General features: G+C 37.3%; 2 protein-coding genes across 3 annotated transcripts; one reads left to right on the plus strand and one right to left on the minus strand.

The window, feature by feature from the left end:
• Nucleotides 1-4671: 4671 nt before the first annotated feature.
• si:dkey-71l1.1 (Porin3_Tom40 domain-containing protein) lies at nt 4672-15227 on the minus strand. Of its 2 annotated transcripts, none has more exons than XM_007245226.4 (10): nt 15022-15227; nt 12074-12274; nt 10647-10714; nt 10375-10467; nt 9980-10081; nt 9781-9886; nt 8631-8753; nt 7729-7805; nt 7547-7649; nt 4672-6946 (listed from the first exon to the last, which is right to left on the minus strand). In XM_007245226.4, the coding sequence occupies exons 2-10, from the start codon at nt 12216-12218 to the stop codon at nt 6807-6809; spliced, it is 957 nt and encodes a 318-aa protein (XP_007245288.1). In that variant the 5' UTR covers nt 12219-12274; nt 15022-15227; the 3' UTR covers nt 4672-6806. The 2 variants fall into 2 exon arrangements, with proteins under 2 accessions (XP_007245288.1, XP_049331426.1); XM_049475469.1 differs by lacking the exon at nt 15022-15227 and adding an exon at nt 14933-14999.
• Nucleotides 15228-16571: 1344 nt separating this feature from the next.
• ufc1 (ubiquitin-fold modifier conjugating enzyme 1) lies at nt 16572-19404 on the plus strand. The gene is made up of 6 exons (XM_007245225.4): nt 16572-16916; nt 18197-18264; nt 18344-18407; nt 18518-18594; nt 18697-18787; nt 18953-19404. Exons 1-6 carry the CDS (start codon nt 16794-16796, stop codon nt 19031-19033), a joined length of 504 nt encoding a protein of 167 aa, XP_007245287.2. The 5' UTR covers nt 16572-16793; the 3' UTR covers nt 19034-19404.
• The last annotated feature ends 2090 nt before the right edge of the window (nt 19405-21494 follow it).

A 21494-nucleotide genomic window follows, 5' to 3' on the forward strand; every position in this document is an offset into this window, starting at 1 on the left:
AAGTATTGAGTCAAGGCCTTCAGTGCAAAATTTAAAGGCAATAAACCTTATCTTTCTCAGATAAGGATTTTTGTCTTTGTAAGCATTGTAAGTTTAAGATTGTTTTGCTTATTTTTGGAAAAAAATATCTTTATCATTCTATTAGAATTTTCACAATATTTAATTTTAACTTAAAAACTTAAAAGCACAAAAAATCAGCCAAGTTATTCTGATTCCTGTGTCAAATCAGTGATTTTGCTTGATTTAGTTCTTACTTCACCCATTTTGAGACTGAAAAATTTGCTTACCCCATTGGGGGATTTCTTTGCTTAATATACGTGCAGCATATACATCTCAATTTACGTATATTTTGACTAGTTTTTGTGTTTAGACTGTTTACCTACTATTCTTCTTTCTTCTCTCTCCCCTCTTTTTGAATTGCCCCTTGCTGTCTGCTTGATGTTGGTAAAAGTCCATTAACCCTATTTTATCGATCTGGGCGAGCTGTCCACTGCAAACTGCGCAGCTTGATTTAGGGTGTGTCAGTGTGTCTTTGCTATTGTAATTACTGATATAGTAAGCATTGCGTGAGTCGAAACATTATGATTCCCTTAATTGATCATGGGTGTGTGTCGGGCTGGTAACGTGGAATAAACCAATCAGCGTGTCACTTGCCATTCCCTTTAAGAGCCAGGTGTGTACTAACCTTGGCAGATTAGTATTTTACCAGCGCGGTGCTTCTGTGCTTCTCAGCAGAGGATAAACCTGCACATTCACACTGTGAAGGTGCGCTAGCAGATGATTTACAGGAACAGCAATGTTCGTAAAATGTTATTCTATTTTGTATTCTGTTTATTGTTGATGTAAAAGTTGGATTTGTGCACCGCTGCGTGTCCTTGTGTGTGTGTAACAAGCAGGGTTGTTTGCATGACTCCTGTGTTGCCAAGACAGCGATGAATGTCTGATGGTTGACGTCTGAATAGTTTCTAATCTCTCTTCCAGACCACCACACCCATCAGTGTAGATGTATTCACAAGTGCTATTGCTATTTAAAGCAGGTATAAGGTGTGAAAATAAACTGTTGACAGGGTGTAAGATAGCAATAAGCTTTGTGACACACCTTACACAGTGTGTAAAATAGGGCTCCCCATTTTTATCCTCCTTTTTCAATCTCTTGTATTGAGATTCCTGTTTTTACTGCTCAGTCCTGGTCTGACTCTTTAATACCCTGCTGCCCACTGCAATGCTGTTTTACTCTGGACTCTGTCATTAAATCATTCCCACCACATTCTGCAGCTGGACTTCATTTTAACACAAACACATTAACACTGACTTTCACAGTAACACTGAGAATGTGTCCAAAACTCACTCGCAATCATATAACTGTATATAGCAAGTGTATTGATGATGTCACTGTCTCCAAGACCATCACTACACGCCCAAACCAGAAGCCTTGGATGACTGCTGAGGTACGTGCGCTGCTGAGGACCCGCGACTCCGCCTTCAGAGTGGGTGACAAGGTTGCCCTGAGGAAAGCGAGAGCCGACCTGTCAAGAGCCATCAGAGAGGCGAAGCGCGCACACGCCCAGAGAATCCACAGCCACTTCAAGGACACGGGTGACGCGCGGCGTATGTGGCAGGGCATCCAGGCAATCACCAACTACAGGACAATGCCACCGTCCTGTGAACGTGATGCCTCCCTCCCTGATGCCCTGAACAACTTTTATGCACGGTTTGAGGCACAAAACAACACGATGGTGAGAAAGACCATGCCCAAGCCGGACGAGCAGGTGTTGTGCCTGACTGCAGTGGATGTGAGGAACACTCTGCGCAGAGTCAACCCACGAAAAGCTGCAGGACCAGACAACATCCCCGGCAGAGTGCTCAGGGAGTGCGCAGACCAGCTGACGGACATCTTCAACATCTCCCTGTGCAGCGCCACTGTCCCAACGTGCCTCAAGTCCACCACCATTGTTCCCGTGCCGAAGAAGTCCACAGTGTCCTGCCTCAATGACTACCGTCCCGTTGCACTTACACCCATCATCATGAAGTGCTTCGAGAGGCTAGTCATGAGGAACATCAAGACACGACTGCCCTCTTCACTGGACCCCCTGCAGTTTGCGTATCGTCCCAATCGCTCCACGGACGATGCCATCACCACCACCCTTCATCTCTCCCTCACCCACCTGGAGAAGAAGGACACTTACGTCAGGTCCCACAGAACCTCATCAGGAAGCTAAGCTCGCTCGGCCTCAACACCCCCCTCTGCAACTGGATCCTGGACTTTCTGACGGGGAGACCCCAGTCAGTCCGGTTCGGGGGCAGCACCTCCAGCACCATCACACTGAACACTGGGGCCCCCCAGGGCAGTGTCCTGAGTCCTCTGCTGTTCACCCTGCTGACTCATGACTGTGCTGCAAAACACAGTTCTAACAGCTTTATCAAGTTCGCCGATGATACAACCGTGCTGGGTCTCATCACCAAAGGCGACGAGTCAGCATACAGAGAGGAGGTGCAGCGGCTGACAGACTGGTGTACAGTCAACAACCTTCACCTGAATGTGGACAAGACAAAGGAAATGGTTGTTGACTTCAGGAGAGCACAACACACCCACTCTCCACTCAACATCGACGGGTCCTCTGTGGAGATTGTTAAGAGCACCAAGTTCCTTGGTGTCCACTTAGCAGATAACCTCACCTGGACCCTGAACACCAGCTCTACAGCCAAGAAAGCCCAGCAGCGTCTCTACTTCCTCCGGAAGCTGAGAAAGGCCCGTCTCCCTCCACCCATCCTCACACTCTTCTATAGAGGGACCATTGAGAGCATCCTGAGCAGCTGCATCACTGCCTGGTTTGGGACCTGCACAGTCTCTGACCGCAAGACCCTCCAGCGTATTGTGAGGACAGCTGAGAGGATCATCGGCGTCTCTCTCCCCTCCATCACGGACATTTACACCACCCGCAGCATCCGCAAAGCAACCAGCATTGTGAATGACCCCACTCATCCCTCACACGAACTGTTCTCCCTCCTGCCTTTGGGAAGAAGGTACCGCAGTATCCGGTCCAGCACGACCAGATTCTGCAACAGCTTCTACCCCCAAGCCATCAGACTCCTCAACTGCAGAGACTGAACTGATGGTTTTTCTGTACATGCACACACACTCTTACCCCACTTACCCCAGAAAATGGAAAGCACTAAAAACCCTACTACCTCACTGGACTCTATTGCACACTGTGTAATAGAGGTAATTACTACCTCACTGGTCTTTTTTGCACACTTTTTGCACACTGCATAATTTGCACACTGTCTTGTTATTTATTATTCTTTGTCTGTATTGTGTTGTATTGTCTGTCTGCACTATTGTTCTGTCTACACTGTGTTTATGTGCACCATGGTCCCTGGAGGAACGTTGTTTCGTTTCACTGTGTACTCTGTATATAGCTGAAATGACAATAAAAAACACTTTGACTTTGACTTTGACTTGACTCATAAACTGCTTTCACATTAACCATAACTCGCTCTCTTATATCTCACTTATTCTGCACAGTTTGTTCTGTTATTTGTTGTGCTGTCAGGTGTCGACTAGACAGGAATGGGTTCCTCTTTTGTGTTTTGTTTTTTCTCAGGGTTTCTTCCTCTAATCTGAGCGAGTTGTTCTGTGCCACTCTCACCTTTGGCTCAGTCCCGGATCTCTGTATAGCTGCTATGTGACAACATGTGTTGTGCTATGTACTATATGTGCTAAATACTGTAAATACATCTGTATTTAAAGATTTCGGTGTATTTATAGATAGCCGGTCAAAAATGTCTCGAAATCTGCCCATCCAGATCTTCCTTAGTTTTATGCAAAATACTTGACGTGTTTTCGAACAAAAACACACTATGGCTTACTTAAACAATGTTTGAGAGATATTTTAAAGCAAATAATAAAGATTTTGTAATGTATTTACACCCTTGACATAACTGTTTAAATCCAGTGTTTGTTTTTCAGCAATGTCTGCCTTACCACTACTTGTTCTAAAGTTATGAAGCACTCGTCAGACCTGTCTTATCTGATCCAGAACTTCTGGGGTATGTGACTGTTCAACAAAATATGCCTTTAATCTTTTAATAATACCTTTATTTACTACAATTACACTGCACTGCAAGTAAATGTTTATGGACGCATTTTTTTAAATAAGGTGTGCAAATATAAAATACCTCCTCAAATAAACTCCTCATAATATACATTTGTAAAAAAAAATAAGCTTCTTAGATTATTTTGGATGTAACATTCTACAAAAGCCTGTGCATTTGCTATGACTGCCTTTTTTGTCTTGGTGTCATTGTGCAAAACCACTATCAACCAATCGTAGCACTCCTAGAACTAGAACTTCTCTCAGCTAATTTCATTGCAGAATCAGAACTGTGATATATTTATAATTTATCACTCCAAATTAATGTTTAGGCACCTTATTATTAACAGTAAGCACCCATTTGTGCACCCAACTGCTTCTTTGCCTATTAATTTATTTAAAAGTTATTGAGTTTACATTATTTTCTTAATTATTACATGGCTGTACATGGTTCTTGCAACATTTTTCCTTCATAATTATCCACTTGTATTCATTACTTCAGTGCTGAAGTGTATGGACAGGATGAACAATTGAAACACTATGTACACATTACAAAAAACAAGACTGGAGATCAGGATAGAAATAAATATTTCAGTTTAATTCATCCAAAATAAAATTCCAATCTAATGGGTACATCACAAAGTAGCTTCTCACCTCTGAAGGCAGGCCTGATATTGTTAAATTCAAAGTGACCCAACTGCTAGCTGGCTGAGCAACACTTCTGCAAAAATTCTGTAGTAGTATATGATTAAATCAATAAACAAACAAATAAAAAGCAAATAAATTAATAAATTAATTAATTAATTAATAAATAAACAGTGCATGATAAATCCCATTAATATGGCTATTGCAATTTATTTAATATAAAGGTTTCCTGATTTTCCAATGTCACGCTTCAAAACAAACGTGTATTTTCTCCCAAGGGACTGACATTCTCAACATTACGTTAAAAGAAAATCCATAGGTAACCTACAAGGATATTATGGCAAACCATATCCTACATACTTGATATTAAATGTGTTTAATTAACTTGCATAAACCCAAACAAACAAACAAACAGACAGACAGATAAACAGAAACGTTATTCATGACCTTCATTTTTCCACTTAAACTTGTACTTTTTATTCTAAATCTATCTATCTATCTATCAAAGTCAACCCCCAGAACATAAACAATGTTACTCGTGTGCAAATGTTCCTCGGCATAGTTAAACTTAATGATAAAGCAAAAGCTTCAAGCTCAGGACATCAATGTGGAATCATCTTCATTTGGTCCAGATTCAGTCCAAAACCAAGCTCACTGGACAAAGAAAGTTAAATGCATAAATTCTTCTACAATACAAAGTTGTGTGTCTACACTTGTCTTAATAATTATGTTATCGACTTGCAATACGATACAGCTCTGAAAAAATTATGAGTTTCTTTGATTTTACCAAATTGAAAACCTTTGGAATACAATCAAGAGGAAGATGAATGATCACAAGCCATCAAACCAAACTGAACTGCTTGAATGTTTACACCAGGACTGGTATAAAGCAGTGTGTAAGACTAGTGGAGGAGGACATGCCAATATGCATGAAATCTGTGATTAAAAACCAGGGTTATTTCACCAAATATTGATTTCTGAACTCTTATAACTTTATGAATATGAACTACTTTTCTTTGCATTATTTGAGGTTTTCTCATTTCTCATTTTCTGCAAATAAATGCTCTAAATTACAATATTTGTGTTTGGAATTTGGGAGAAATGTTGTCTGTAGTTTATAGAACAAAACAACAATGTTCATTTTACTTAAACATATACCTATAAATAGCAAAATCAGAGAAACTGATTCAGAAACTGAAGTGGTCTCTTCATTTTTTCCCCAGAGCTGTATATGGACATGGATCGTGTTTTCCAGCATGTTCATTTATATAAGAACAATACTTGAGGGCAAATGTTAAAAGGTGCTGTGCACTTTGAACCGTTTGTAGTTTGGGTAAGAAGAATGTATGAAGACTTTAAAGACTAATCAACTATTAAATAAGTTGGCGAATAATTAGTTACTTAGTAAACTAATTAGTAAAAAGTTACTACTTGTAATCTCATTTCATGCTCCCTCTCTTTTCCTCCTCTATCCCATTATTACCTTTTGGCCTCCTTTACGCCCTGCCTAAAATGTTTTTGCTGTAAACGTCTATTACATTACATTACACTAAATGTAATGTAATGTAATGAAGTTTAATGTAATGTTAGGTAAAAAGTGAGATAAAATTGACCTGACATGTATAATTCTTCCCTCAATGGATTTTTGCTGAAGATATGATGTATGTTACTCATTTTTTTTGTCCAGAGAGCTTCACAAAGCTTTGTGAAAAAAAGGATGCATATGTTTTATATGGTTCCCAAAAAAACGTCCATAATTATTCTTATAGTTTCCCACAGAGTCACTGTTGGGTCACTTGACATCTTTGTAGTCGTAACAACAAAAATCTCAGTCAAGTTGGAAAGGACAGCCCTCACACGGAAGTGTTTGGATCACTGATGTTCTCAACTGGAAGTAGAGTCAATTGTTACTTCTGTTCCTTCATACTGAGAAAAGAATAGTGTGGAGCTCCACGGGGCTAATGGGCCTTCCAACAATTCAGCTGTAATCTGTGACGGACCTTTGTCTTTAGACGGACCTGAGAGTGGTGGCTTCCGGAAGCCAGTTCGGTGGTCATATGCCAAAAACTAGCCCACGTTCACTCCAAGCCCCACCTGCAGCTTGTCTCCTCGGTGGTTAACAAAGGCGCCCATGATTAACGTGGCAGGAAGTGGGCACAGGCGCTTTTCCAGGACTCCTCCAATGATGCACCGGCTGTCCAACATGCCTAAGAGGAATTTGTTACAAAAATGAGTTTCACAGAACTCATCTATGCATCACAAATGTGTTTTTTGTAGCAGCTGCTATCAGTCTGGATCATAAAACGCTTACAAAAATCTCACTCAAGCCATTCAAATGGCATTTTAAAGGCTTTGAATAAAATCAAATATTAAAAAAAAGGTAGCTCCCTGAATGAAGAGAAACAGTCTAAGTTTTGGCCCCGCCACAAGGTTGAAGTCTGGTGATGGCTCAATTATTCATGTCTGATCAACGACAATACGAAAACACTGACAGTGCAACGTCTTTCAAAAAGTAAGCCACCTTAGGTCGAGTGCCTCTGCTGGCTGGTTGTAGTATGATGTGTAGCTTCACCCTTTCAGGGGCAAAAAAGTCAATTTTCCATCTAACTGTTCCTTTACCTAACTGTCTTTTTATATTTAAAGTGCAATACTATTTTTCATTTGGTTTCCTTTGATCTTTGCTAACTTTCTGTAAAACAGCTGCTACAAAACAAACACATTTGTATGCAAAGCATGGAAAGGTCATCTTCAATAATGATCTGTTCATGAAAAATATGCATATAACTCTATATCTATATATATATTACCTCTGAAGACCATATTGGCTTCAGGCAAATCCATTTGGTAACCAAATGAGAATGTGGTCTCCTGTGTCCGGGTGCTTGCTTCAAACTCCACTCCGACCTGGATCTGAATAGAATTATTTGCAACACTTTAACTGTACTGTACAGTTACAATGCCTGGTCAGTAATGGTAGACACACCCATACCTGCTTGTTGGCTCTGTGATAATAGCTAGCATGAGCACCTCCTTTACCAGCATTCAGTGTGGCTACCCAGTTGGGGCCTGGAATAAAACAAGAAAGGATGTCTTAAGCCCTATCCAGACGGGATTTGTTTCTCAATGGGACGTTTGTGAAAAATATTTTAGACTTCTACTCAGTGATAAAATTCTAGAGACTACAATTGAAAAAAACAGGAGGACCAGTGAGTTTTTTGCCTTTTTTTTGCCTGACATCGCGTTCAGTAGCTCCTCTATTTCCACTCGCTGTTGTGTTTACATGGATCTCCGTGGAAACCAGTGCCCAAAGTGTAAAGTTGCGTGGCAGTGGACAAATAGCTATTTCATCAGTCTAGACAGGATTAAAATTACCGGAGGACCAATGAGTTCAGAGAAAACAGTAAACAATTTAGCCTGTAATTTTCTCAGAGGACATCTGAGAAAAACACAAACATGGTCACTCACAGAGGACCCCCCCATAAAAGAGAAAATTACCATAGGACCCCCTCAGACACTAATCCCGTCCGGATAGCACCTTAGTGGTAGTTAAACCTACAGTTAAAGAATGTAAATATTGGAACAGAAAGGGGCCGTCCTTAAACTGTTCCCGCAAAGTTGGGAGCACAAAATCATATCTCTTGATATGCTGAAGCATATTAATTTCACTGAAATTAAGGGTTTAAGTCCAACTCCTGAAAAACAACTCCACACCAAACTTTACACTTTGTGCAATGCAGTAAGACAAAAAACATTCTTCTGGCAACTGCCAAAACCCAGATTCGTCACTTCAGAGAACACATCTCTACTGCTGTAGAGAATAATGATAACATAAAACATTTAAATAATCCCGTTTAACATAGAGCTAGCTCATAGTATGTTCTGCTCTCTAACCTGAGTATTGGCCAGCCAGAGTAAGGATGCCCCCTTCTTCAGCTCGCCCTCTGTGATACACCAACTCTCCCCCAAGAACCAGCTGTGGAGAGACACTCTGGAGGAAGTGCGCCACCATGATAACTGTTCCACAACAAAACAAACAATTCATACACACTTCAGATAACTATTCCATTTCATTATTATTATTAATACTGTTTTTTATTATTATTTTTTGTTTCTTGCACCCAAATTCTGTCAGGTCATGGTGGTTATAAGGAGTGTTTCAGACAGTCTGCTTGTTTTAAATTGGGTACAATACAGGCATTATTTTTTAACTTATCAAAATGAAATAATCTGTGTATATACCCTATGAAAATATGCTAATTGATATACTCTTTATAATTTACTGTAATTTATTTTATTCTACAAAAAATAACAGATTGCTTAAAAATCATGAGTTTCTTTGATTTTACTAAATTGAAAACCTCTGGAATATAATCAACAGGAAGATGGATGATCATAAGCCATCAAACCAAACTGAACTGCTTGTATTTTTGCACCAGGAGTGGATTAAAGTTATCCAAAAGCAATGTGTAAGACTGATGGAGGAGAACTCTGAATTTTCTGAATATGAACTTTGTTTTCTTTACATTATCTGAACTCTGAAAGCTCTGCATCTTTTTTGTTATTTCAGAAATTTCTCATTTTCTGCAAATAAATGCTCTAAATGACAAAATGTTGTCTGTAGTTTATAGAATAAAACAGCAATGTTTATTTTACTCAAACATATACCTATAAATAGCTAAATAAGAGAAACTGTTTCAGAAACTGTAGTGGTCTCTTAATTTTTTTCCAGAGCTATATGTGCTTAAAAACTATTTGATTTATTTTGACTTTAACCCTACGCTTTCCTTTGTGATCAATAAGGTTATAACTACCTATCCATGCACACACACACACGTTAACACATTAGTATTACAGACAAAGCATTACAGTAAGAAAAACAGATACTTTAATAGGTTTATAAAATGGCTTGAAAATAATCTGTCATAAAATTAATTGTGACTGTTTTCTGTATCAACTCAAACCATTTATCTAAGAAAGAATTAGTCAAGTGATTTTTTTTTTCGTGATATGGGCGCAACTGTGGGGTTACCTCTATACTTACCTGATTCTCTGAAGATGTCTGGGTTGGCCATAGTGACGGCTGCTGTAAAGTCACTGCCTCTATACTCTGTCTCAAACTGCCATGTGACAAAGTGTGACTGCTGAGTCTGGAAAAGAATGTGCACACAAAAGTAAGAGTGACTGCAGTGCTCAGATACACTTGCGCTGAAGTACATTTCAGATTTTTCACTACGACTAACCTGAAATACTGCTTTGGCTCTGATTCGCTCACTCAGGTGAAACAGAGAGTGTGCGTTCAGGCTGCCAGAGGAGTCCATTTCCCCAATAAGCATGGGCGAGTTCTGTAACCAGAGAGGGCCTTTTAAAGTGTCAGGTCTACTCCGTTTTATCTGTATATCAAATGTTATCGACATGCAAAGACCTGTTTTGTGTCTAAAGTTCGCTTATTTTGTGTTGCACTGAAGCTTTACAGAGCTATAGTGTGAAACAAAAGAAGCAAACTTTGGACACTAAGCGTGTCTTGGCAGATACGTCTATATCTGAGGTAAAAGGTGAATTGTGTTAATAAGAAATTTTACCAAGTTATTCTATTAAGAAGATAAAAAGAGCAGGGGTGAAGATTTAACAGACTTACTGTTTCTTTACTGTCCGTGTCTGACTGCAAGTAATCAACATGGAAGCGGTAGTTTGATGGGGCAACAGCACTGAGGTGAAATGTGTGATTGACCTATATGGACACAAACAAAATAAAAAAATAAATGAACACCATAATGTTTCAAAGACAAACTTAAACAGTAGCTCTATTAAAAAAATGTTAGACAGAGCTCTGAATTAGATTCTATATTGATGTTTTAAATGTTACAAATTTTGTTTTCAAAAAAAAAAAAAAAAAAAGAAGCAACAAACCTTAAAAAAACTGCTGAGGGTTTTGTTGACGATCATCTTAACTCCTTCAATCTGCTGTGGAAACACATCTAAACAGAAGCAAGAATTTTTTGGATATTAATGAAGTTACACGATCAGATTATCTGTAAATCAGTATTTACATTCTTACAGAGCACTGACATAAGTCAATATAGTACACATACAACACAAGTCATTGATTATTTATACTCTTCAACTATACAGAACCTCACTGGTAAAAGAATAGCAATCCTTAGGTTAGTAGTTAGGAATGTGTAAACATCCGGCTAAATTGCAAATGTAACCCTTAACATACGGGCATGTGGGCTAAGTGTGTTACCAGATGACTCCACTAGAGGCCTCCACTGGCAACAGAGGCAACAACACCTCACACAATTTTTTATTTTTACACAAAAGTTTTAAAATATATATTTTTATTTAATTTGGCTAATAGGGGCATATCCCATAATGCTGCATTTCAGAGTTCTGCATTGTTGGTGTACCAATTTTGCATCATTCAGTACCAAAACTGTTTGTTTTTGAAGCAAGTGTGTGAACATTTCAGGTGTACATTTTGCTAATTAGTCACAATAAGCCTCTATTACTTGCTAGAAGTCTTGGTGCAAAACAAAAAGCAAGCTTCAGAAACATGTATTGGCTGATAAACTACATTGGGGGTTAATTAGATTTTTCATCAGGTTGTCCATTGTAAAAGAAAAGTATATTTTTTAAAAGTATACCTAAAATGAAAAAGTACATACTTTTTCAAATTAAAATATGTAGCTAAATACATACTAAAAGTACTATTTTGAAACACCTTATGGCAACTTAAACATATTTCAGTTGTAATTAAGCTATATTTAAACACAAAATAAAAGTATTAAATTGTGCTTTTGAGAGCTTTTTCGTATAGCTTCTGCAAACTTAAGTAGATTTAAGTAACTGTTTTTAAACACCTTTTTTTTTACAATTTGAAGTATATTTAAATGTACTACTTTGCATATTGATGCACATATTGTGTAGACCTTATTGACACTGGAAAAAAATACACTAAAGTGCACTTTAGGCAGTATTTAATGCCACTATATATAGTTTCTATCAACACAATGTATAATTTAAGGCATATTGCTTAAAAAATACACTTTATGGAAATACAAAGAAAGTATATTTAATGTGTATTTTTATAAAGTATCTTAAATTAAAAATGTACTTGTGAGTGAATGAAATTCAGCACTGTAACACATTTTCCAGTGTCGTATGTTAAACTTGAGAGAGACAGTTTTATCTAAAGGGCTAAAATGTTATTTAAGCTTAGTAATGACTGGGTGGGGAGTGATTAAGTTATCATGTGCTGAAGTTCTCAAACAAAATGAAAAGTTTGACTTCCTCTGCTTTAAGGCTATTCAGAATAAATATCCAATTTTTTTCACCTTTGCAGTTACGGTGGAGACCATCAAAACTGCCTGGGTTTGGGAGCCGTCCATCTCGTCTATCCCAGCGTGAGAGGGGTCTATCGTGAGGAAAGGGGGAGTTCTGACGCCCTGGGCGAGATGACAAGGCCAGAACACTGCCCATGGGATCCAAAACACCACAAATGGGAGGGGCTTTTCCAACCAATCAAGCCAGCTTATCTGTAAAAAAGGGTCATAAAGTTATTGATAGTCCCCAGCAGGTGCATGTGGTGGAAAGATTTTATTCTTATACTCTGAAAGTAACAATGAAGGCAAGTGTTACGGGGCATCAGTAATACTTACATACAGTCTGTAGCCTCTAATGCCAAAGCCCTTCCTTTCTTAATTGTACACTAGAAGTAATATATTATCCTCTTACTTTAAAATGAGCTAGTGAGCATGATTTAAAAATGATGGAATATTTTATTAAATTGATGGAATTGTTGTTATTGATTGGCTTCTACTGATTCTTCTTCTTCTTCTTTTTCTTCTTCTTCTTCTTCTTCTTCTTCTTCTTCTTATTATTATTATTATTATTATTATTATTATTAGAGGATCAATAGATTAAACCCCATAGAAGAATGTGGCAAGCTTTGTTGTGTAAGTTTTGTAAATGGCTCTGTGGCTACTTTCTAAATTTCTACACATCCATTTTAACATATTAGCAAAAAAAGTAATGTTTTCCCTTAGACTTCTAATGGGGCACTGTTTCCTCAGCATCGGGTTCAAACTGGTTTGAGGCACTGTGATATTTTGTTCAGTCTCTCTTTCTTTCTGTCTGTCCCTCTCAATACAACTGTATAACTCTCCAGAACTGCTCACACTTTATCTCACAAACATGTGTACAGGTCTCATACATTTTTGAAAATGTTTCATTTTACCTACATACAACTTTGATACAATGTAAAGTAGTCAGTGTACCGCTTGTATAACAGTATACATTTGCTGTGCCCTCAAAATAACTTAACACAGCCAATAATGTCCAAACCACTGGCAACAAAAGTGAATACACCCCTAAGTGGAAATGGTCAAAATCTGCACAACTATACATTTCCCTCCCTGGTGTCATAAGAAACATTAGTGTTACAAGGCATCATGTGTGAGTGGAGAGCAGGTGTGTTAAATTTGGTGTTATTGCTCTCACACTCTCTCAAACTGGTCACTTAAAGTTCAACATGGCACCTCATTGGAAAGAACTCTCTGAGGATCTGAAAAAAAAATAAATAAAGATGGCTATAAGAAGGCTATATGAAGATTGCAAACACCATAAAACTGAACTGCAGCACAGTGGCCAAGACCACACAACAGGATAGTTCCCACTCAGAACCAAAGAGGTTCATGTGCTCAGCATCTTATCCAAAGGTCTGATAAAATCAAGAAAAAGGTATTTGTTTCAGATTTCTCTCCCTTCAGAAACTGGGCTGCAGGGTAGTATTCCAACATAACAACGACCGAAAAACACACCCCCAAGTCGACTACTGCCTTGCTAAAGAAACTCAGGGTAGAGGTGATGGACTGGCCAAGCATGTGTCCAGACCTAAACACTAGCATCTGTGGGGCATCCTCAAATGTAAAATGGAGAAGAGCAAAGTCTGTAACATCCACCATCCCTGTTATGTCATTGTGGAGAAGTGGAAGAGGATTTCAGTGGCAATATATGAAGCTCTTGTGCTGGAAAATAATGATGGGCACACAAAAAATTGACACTTTTGGCAGAATTTGGCAAACAAAATGTTACTTGTGTTGTGAGTGTTTTAGACATTAACGGCTGTGTGTTGATTTTTTTTTTTTTTTTTTGAGGTCACAGCAAATTGACACTGGTATACTGTACTATACAATGACTAATTTTACACTGTATCAAAGTGTCATATCTTCAGTGTTGTCAAATGAAAAGATAAATGTGAGGGGTGTACTTTGTGAGATAAATGCTATCTATCTATCTATCTATCTATAATATACAGCTCTGAAAAAATTAAGAGATCACTTCAGTTTCTGAATCAATTTGTCTGATTTTGCTATTTATAGATTTATGTTTGAGTAAAATGAATATTGTTGTTTCATTCTATAAACTACGGACAACATTTCTCCCAAATTCTAAATTAAAAATATTGTCATTTAGAGCAGAAATGAGAAGCAGAAAATGAGAAATGGCTAAAACAAAAAGATGCAGAGCTTTCAGACCTCAAACAATGCAAAGGGAACAATTTCATATTCATAAAGTTTTAAGAGTTCAGAAATCAATACTTGGTGTAATAACCCATTTTTTTAATCACAGTTTTCATGCATCTTGGCATTTTCTCCTCCACCAGTCTTTCACACTGCTTTTGAAAAGATTTAAGCAGTTCAGCTTGGTTTGATGGCTTGTGAGTATCTATTTTCCTCTTGATTATATTCCAGAGGTTTTAAATTTGATACAATCAAATTTAAATCAATTATTATTATTAATAATTAATCATTATTAATCATCATTATTATTATTTGCTTTGAAAGCACTGGTATTTCCTAGTTACATTATATTATTATTATGCCTTAAAATGAAATATTATTTAATTATTTAAGCATTTTAGATGAGGGTAAAATAGTTTAGTATAGTAAATTAGAATTTTCACTGAACTGTTGCTTTAAGAGTCACCATTTACCGTATAGCTCATTATACCTGAATCTATGTATAAGAGATTATTACAACAAAATACTGAACAGATTTAAATACTGACATTAAAACTGAACCTTATCTAGAGGGATTAACCTTAAGAAAACTCAGCGTCTGTGTGAGAGCACTGCCCCTGCATATAAATAATCTGCTCCATGATAAACGAGCTGTAAATACTGAGTACTGACTCCACCATCCACTGCCAGTCAGTCAGCCGCTAGAAGGTCGAGTCTCCACACTCTGAACTGGATTTCAGGAGAACAGGAGATCTACTCACTCAGAGTCAGCCTGTACTGAGACCTCACAGCCTGAACCATCGACCAGCCGGCGTTCATTTAACACATAACTCCACCAGAGCCCAAAAAAACAATTAAACCCCATTAAACCCCAGAATCAGCCAGTTACTCAAAGGATGCTCAGGGATGACATGCCCCGGTGCAGCCAGCTGTTCGGTCCGGACAGCGCTGAACCCAGAGCTGGTTTATAGAGAGAGCGCCCACTTTACTATTCACCCTCTATATCAGAACATTACTGATAACAGATCGAGGGAGCTCGCGAGAGAGACATCAATGAATGCAGGTGAATAAAGCTAAATGGCTAAAACTCTATTTACAAATAGTGTCTGACTAGAAAGGGAAAGTTCGTGAACAAACTTTAATTTAGCCTGGAAAAGCGTGCTAATAAAAAAAATATTAGTTAAAAATTAAGATAGATGCTAAGCTGTTTCTGTCTGAAAACTGTAAAGAGTGGTTGTTATGCTGTTAGCTTTTGGCTAAATGCTAAATTTCAAAAACTTTGGCTAAATGCTAATATCTAAACACTTTTGGCTAAATGCTAAAGTCCAAACACTTTTGGCTAAATGCTAAAGTCCAAAACCTTTGGCTAAATGCTGATATCCAAACACTGTTGGCTAAATGCTGAAGTCCAAAAACTTTTGGCGAAATGCTAAAGTCCAAAAACTTTTGGCGAAATGCTAAAGTCCAAACACTTTTGGCTAAATGCTAATATCCAAACACTTTTGGCTAAATGCTAAATTTCAAAAACTTTGGCTAAATGCTAATATCTAAACACTTTTGGCTAAATGCTAAAGTCCAAAACCTTTGGCTAAATGCTAAAGTCCAAACACTTTTGGCTAAATGCTAATATCCAAACACTTTTGGCTAAATGCTAAAGTCCAAACACTTTTGGCTAAATAAGTCCAAAAACGCTGGATAAATGGTGAATCCCAAACCCTATTTGCTAAATGCTAAATTCCAAAACCTGTGGCTAAATGCTAAAGTCCAAACACTTTTGGCTAAATGCTAACGTCCAAAAACTATTGACTAAAAGCTAAATTCCAAAAACTATTGGTTAAATGTTAAATTCCAAAAAGTGGCATTGTTTGGATTTATTTCCATTACTTTAAATCAAGTGTTGCATTACTTTTTCACCAAGATCTTCCATTAATGATAGTAGAGTCTGTCCGCTGCACAAAGCCTTCTCCAGCACATCCCAAAGATTCTCAATAAGATTAAGGTCTGGAATCCTGGTATTGTCATCTTGGAATATGCTCAGGGAAGAAAAAAAGCCATTGATGGAATAACCTGGTCTATATTCAGTATATTCAGGTAGTCAGCTGACCTCATTCCTTTAGCACATACTGTTGCTGAACCTAGACCTGAACAAAGTTTTCCTTTGGTCAGGCATTGTATATAATTATGCTCCATAGGAACACATTCATTTTAGACTCGCTGTGGTGCGCCCCCTGGTGTCTGAAAGACCCGGATCATGTTCTCAGGTGGTTCTGCAGTGGGTGCTCTTCCTCTCTGCAGTCTCTGTGGCTGAATGTATGGAGGTGGGAAACAAGCGCTGAACTTTTGGTTCCGGCTGAGAATGAGAAAGACGCTTAAAGAACTGACTCGTTTTCTGTGATGCTTTTACTATGAAAAGTTTTAAATCGCGTTAAACGCTGTGTTCTATTAACCCGCTTAAGATTAGTCTCTTTATAACGCGGGCACACTTTAACCTCAGGAGCTCTCTGACGTCAGCCGGTACACACAGCGGAGCACCATGGCGGATGAAGCCACACGAAAAACCGTGTCTGAAATCCCGCTGTTAAAAACCAACTCTGGACCGAGAGACAAGGAGCTGTGGGTCCAGAGACTGCGGGAGGAATACCTGGCCCTCATTAAAGTGAGTGATCTGCTGCTGTCAGGCTGATTTATCTGAGTGAGTTCAGCTAGATAGGGTTGGCTGCGCTGCTGGTCTTACTCATACGTGTCATTTAACTCAGCCACCACTAATACAGTAAAAAAAGTAAGTCAGTCAAAGAATAAACAGAACAAGAAGATTCTCAGGGACAGGACTCTATTTCATTGTGTTTTACCGTTATTTATCCAGAGCGGTCACAATAATTTTCGAAATTTATGTCTATACTATAACCTGTACCTGTGCCCTGGCCAAGACTGCAGCACTTCAACACTAACTATCTGACTACAATAATTAGAGAGAAATGCACTAATTATACAAACATAACGCTAACTTAGTTATGGAAGATTTGTTCTAATTAACTTTAATTTTCCTACTTTTAAATCTATTGTTTGAATCATGTTTTATTCATGCCTTATTCTTATTTTATTTTCTATTTTTTGTTATTAACTTACATGTTTTCTCTTTATATTTTCTAATTTGTAAAGCACTTTGAATGACTGTTGTGTATGAAAGGTGCTATAGAAATAAACTTGCCTTGGAAATTTAAAAAGAATATCAATGCAGAACTATAAACGCAACACAGAAATTGCAGAAGTTGTCTATGTAACTAAAATATATAGGGCTGCAATTAATGATTGTTTTGATGATTTGTTAATCTTTTTTTTTTTTCTATTATTAATCTAATTAAAAAAAATCAAAATCTGATTTCCAATATTTTATTTAACACCATAGTATAACACCACACATTATATCAAACACCATAGTGTTTTTGAACTGATGTTGTATAAGGAACACAACCTACCATTGTTAAAAACATTAACTTTGTTTACTTGAAGAAATATAATATTGAAACTAATTTAACAAGAATATTAATGCACATTCTTGCTAAAATTCTTGTTAAAATCCTTTCACTCTGAAAAATGACTTCACCACAATGCAAATTTTAAAAGTACCTTTTAACATGTGCTGTGAAATATTCACCAAAACAGTATGCACTGTCACTAAGGTGTAATTAAAGTAAGCCGATTGGTTTACCAGACAGTGTAAAGATTTGGGAAGTAAGTATCCCCTGTGTCTTTTTTTTTGGAGTAGAACATCTGTTTTGTTTTTCTGCTTCTAGCAGCGTATGTCAAATACGTAGTGTACAATATAATATGTATAATACTATACTATATCAATATAGTTACTTTGTGTATCAGTATATGAAAAGTAATGACTCGTATGGGATCTTCAAATATTGACATATATTTTGTGTATTGTAGTATGTTGAGAATAATAAAGCGGCTGACAATGACTGGTTTCGTCTAGAGTCCAACAAAGAGGGCACGAGGTATGCTAAGGCTCATAAAGATTAATAAGTACATGTTTTTATTCATTCAAAAACCATGATTCTTTATCATTATCTTCAGGTGGTTTGGGAAATGCTGGTATATCCATGAACTTCTCAAGTATGAATTTGACATGGAATTTGATGTAAGTCAAAGAATAAATAACAAACAAAAAATAATTTATACATGTACAGAGACATTGTTAGAATATTTACTGCTCTTTGGGTAATGTTTGTTTGTTATACAACATTACAGATTCCTGTCACATATCCAGCCACAGCACCTGAAGTGGCAATTCCTGAACTTGATGGGAAGACAGCTAAAATGTACAGGTTGGTCTCTAACTGCTTGTATTTTTACAGTTAATTGTTTCACATTGAAACAGGCATTTAGTAGTATTTATATACTTTTTTTGTCTTTTTTGTCATAAAAAGGGGTGGCAAGATCTGCCTGACTGACCATTTCAAACCACTTTGGGCAAGAAACGTGCCAAAATTTGGATTAGCACATCTTATGGCCCTTGGAGTAAGTGATAAATTTTTCTAATTATTAAATTGATTATTAAAACATGCTAGCAATCAATGCTAAGTTAGCACTTATCTTCATGTTATTGGTGTAAAGTTAATGGGAGGTTATTTGAGTGCATTGTGGATGTTGTAATAATGACATGTATCTCTGTATCTTCCTCAGCTTGGACCTTGGCTTGCAGTAGAGATACCTGACCTCATTTCTAAAGGTATAATACAACACAAAGAGCAGCAGAGCAGCTGAAAAGGGATTCCAGAAAAGAACAACACCTTGTCTTAACAAGAGAGCTACAGACCACCTACAGACAGCCTTAGAGGCATAATGTCATCTTTCTGTTGAGAAGGACTCTTAAACAAATGATCTGTTTGGCCTTACAGCCACATGTACTGTATGGCATTCCCGCCACACCTGTGTTTTTGCTAAACGTCCATTTAAGCCTAGAAAGAGCATCTATTGTTTATATTTTGTCATTAGCAAAGAAAGTAAGCCAGATTACAGGACCATACTAATTTATGGAATTAAATCATCTATTGCGTTGTAAAGCTTTTCCTTATTTCTATATGTCTTTATGTTTAACACACTGACAACAGATTAAACGGAAGTCACCTATCATAGTTTGTGTTTGATTTTTGTGAAAGTTCCCTAAGTACTTTAACTGAATTATATTAGGTGCAAAGTAAGGAAAAACACAAAGGCATGCATAGGGTGGAGTCTTCAGCACAAATTAGTTTAATGGCTTTCAGAGAAGTCCTCAATCCCAGGTTCTAACAAATGTGCACCATCTGGAAGGTCCCAAAAACAGTAAATACGATTCTAGCCTATGTTTTATAATTTTAGACAAGCTGTGTGTGCATTTGTACAGCTGTGTCAGACTGTGGACAGCTGAATACATTCATTAGAGTAGTCACATGGCATGGCCAAACAGGAAGTATTTGTTGCAGTATTTTATTAATGACCAGGAATGCTGCTTGTAAAATGCACAACTTCTGCCTAAGGAGTTATCACACTGTTTTACTCTTGGGCTCCACCTAGCGGCTTTGCCCCTACTACCTTTCTCCTTAAACACGTATAGCTGTCTCTGAGACTGAACCTTAAGAAGATCCTTACAAAATACTAATACAGCTTACATGTTACTTTGGCCTGAGAAGCTAAGCTGATATGTATGTTCATGGTAACATGATGCTAATGGGCCTTAGAACTATATTCCCAGCAGGAGAATACATGACTGTGCTACTGACTGCTTTAACACTTTCTGACCTGATTTATGTTCTAGTGATGAAAAAATATATAGAAATGCTGTTTTTTTTGGTCTGTAATGTGCTCAAAAACAGGATTTAGTAAATAAATACATACATAAATAAGTACAAGTCAAATATAATATATGTATTTTGTTTGTTCATTGCAGCCCAGTCATTTGTTTAACACCTATTTTTATTTCATACAACATTTTTTACTCTACACACATTTAAATATATGTTTACATATTTTCACAAATGATTACTAAGCAGCAAACTCCTAACATGATGGGTAAAGGTGTTTACTCTGCCACATTAGCTGGGATGCTACGCACTTTACTTCAGTGTGCAGATTTTTATTTCTTCAATGCAGTTGGCGGGACTAAGCTGCTGTTTGATTGGCTAATATGTCTATTCTGATGAATAATGGGTCTAAATTTGTGTGAAGTAAAAAGAATACACAAGAAATAAAAAAAAAAACACACCATGTCAATTGTAATGGATGCAGGGTCTGAAAGGGTTAAGAAAAATCATGTCCCCGGTGTAGAATGTGCTAGAATGTCTCACAAACTGCCAATAAACAAGAGCATAAAAATTAGGCAACTGCTCTTTTGATTTACAACATACCATAAGGAATAAAAGATAAAAGGAAAAAAAAATCTTGCAGTTGTACTGAAGCTATGAGGGTACTGTACCTTTGCGGTTACTGTAACTAACATTATAGAAGTCCTACTACTAGAATAAACCAATTAGCATCATGCTAATTGTAGCAAACCACAAATTGTGATGTTTTTAAGTTTGTTTTCAGAGAGTATGTAATGCAAACCTTGCCAGAGATATATTGGCTGACAAAAGATATTTCTGTGGTCAAGCAGTCCGTCCCTCAACATCACAGACTAAAAAAATGGCTATTACTGCAATATGTTGCCAGACGTTACATGTTCATAAACATTTCTTAAAGGCAACTGCTCTGGTGTGGATTTATTTCATTTTCTATGAAAAAGGGGATTTAACACACCTAATGCAGTGATTATAAACACATTTTTTAGGGCTGTATCTGTAAAACCTTAAATAATATGTCTGTCTTTCTAACCTAAATCCATATTAGGATACCAGACCAAGTCTGAAGCAGATCTATGGTGAAAAGTGGATTTAAGGGATTTTAAATAATTTTGTAAATACTGTAATTATTTACACTTATACATGTTCATTTGTGTAAGTGAAAGATCCCATAATATGTTTATCATTCTAACCTGATTCTGATGCAACAATGCAAGCATCGTCATATAGATACCATCACATCAGTAGTATTTATGTCTGTTGTGATGGTATTGTGTCATAATTGTCATTTTGACAACACTACCTTATGGTGGTTTAATGATCACAGTGATGACACTCCATTGTGATGTCATAAGGACTATTGGGACAATACTGCATTGTGATGTCAAAATGGAATTGTGATTAAGCAC

The sequence above is a fragment of the Astyanax mexicanus genome, chromosome 1 (assembly GCF_023375975.1).
Source record: "Astyanax mexicanus isolate ESR-SI-001 chromosome 1, AstMex3_surface, whole genome shotgun sequence".
NCBI classification, from domain to species: Eukaryota; Metazoa; Chordata; class Actinopteri; order Characiformes; family Acestrorhamphidae; genus Astyanax; species Astyanax mexicanus.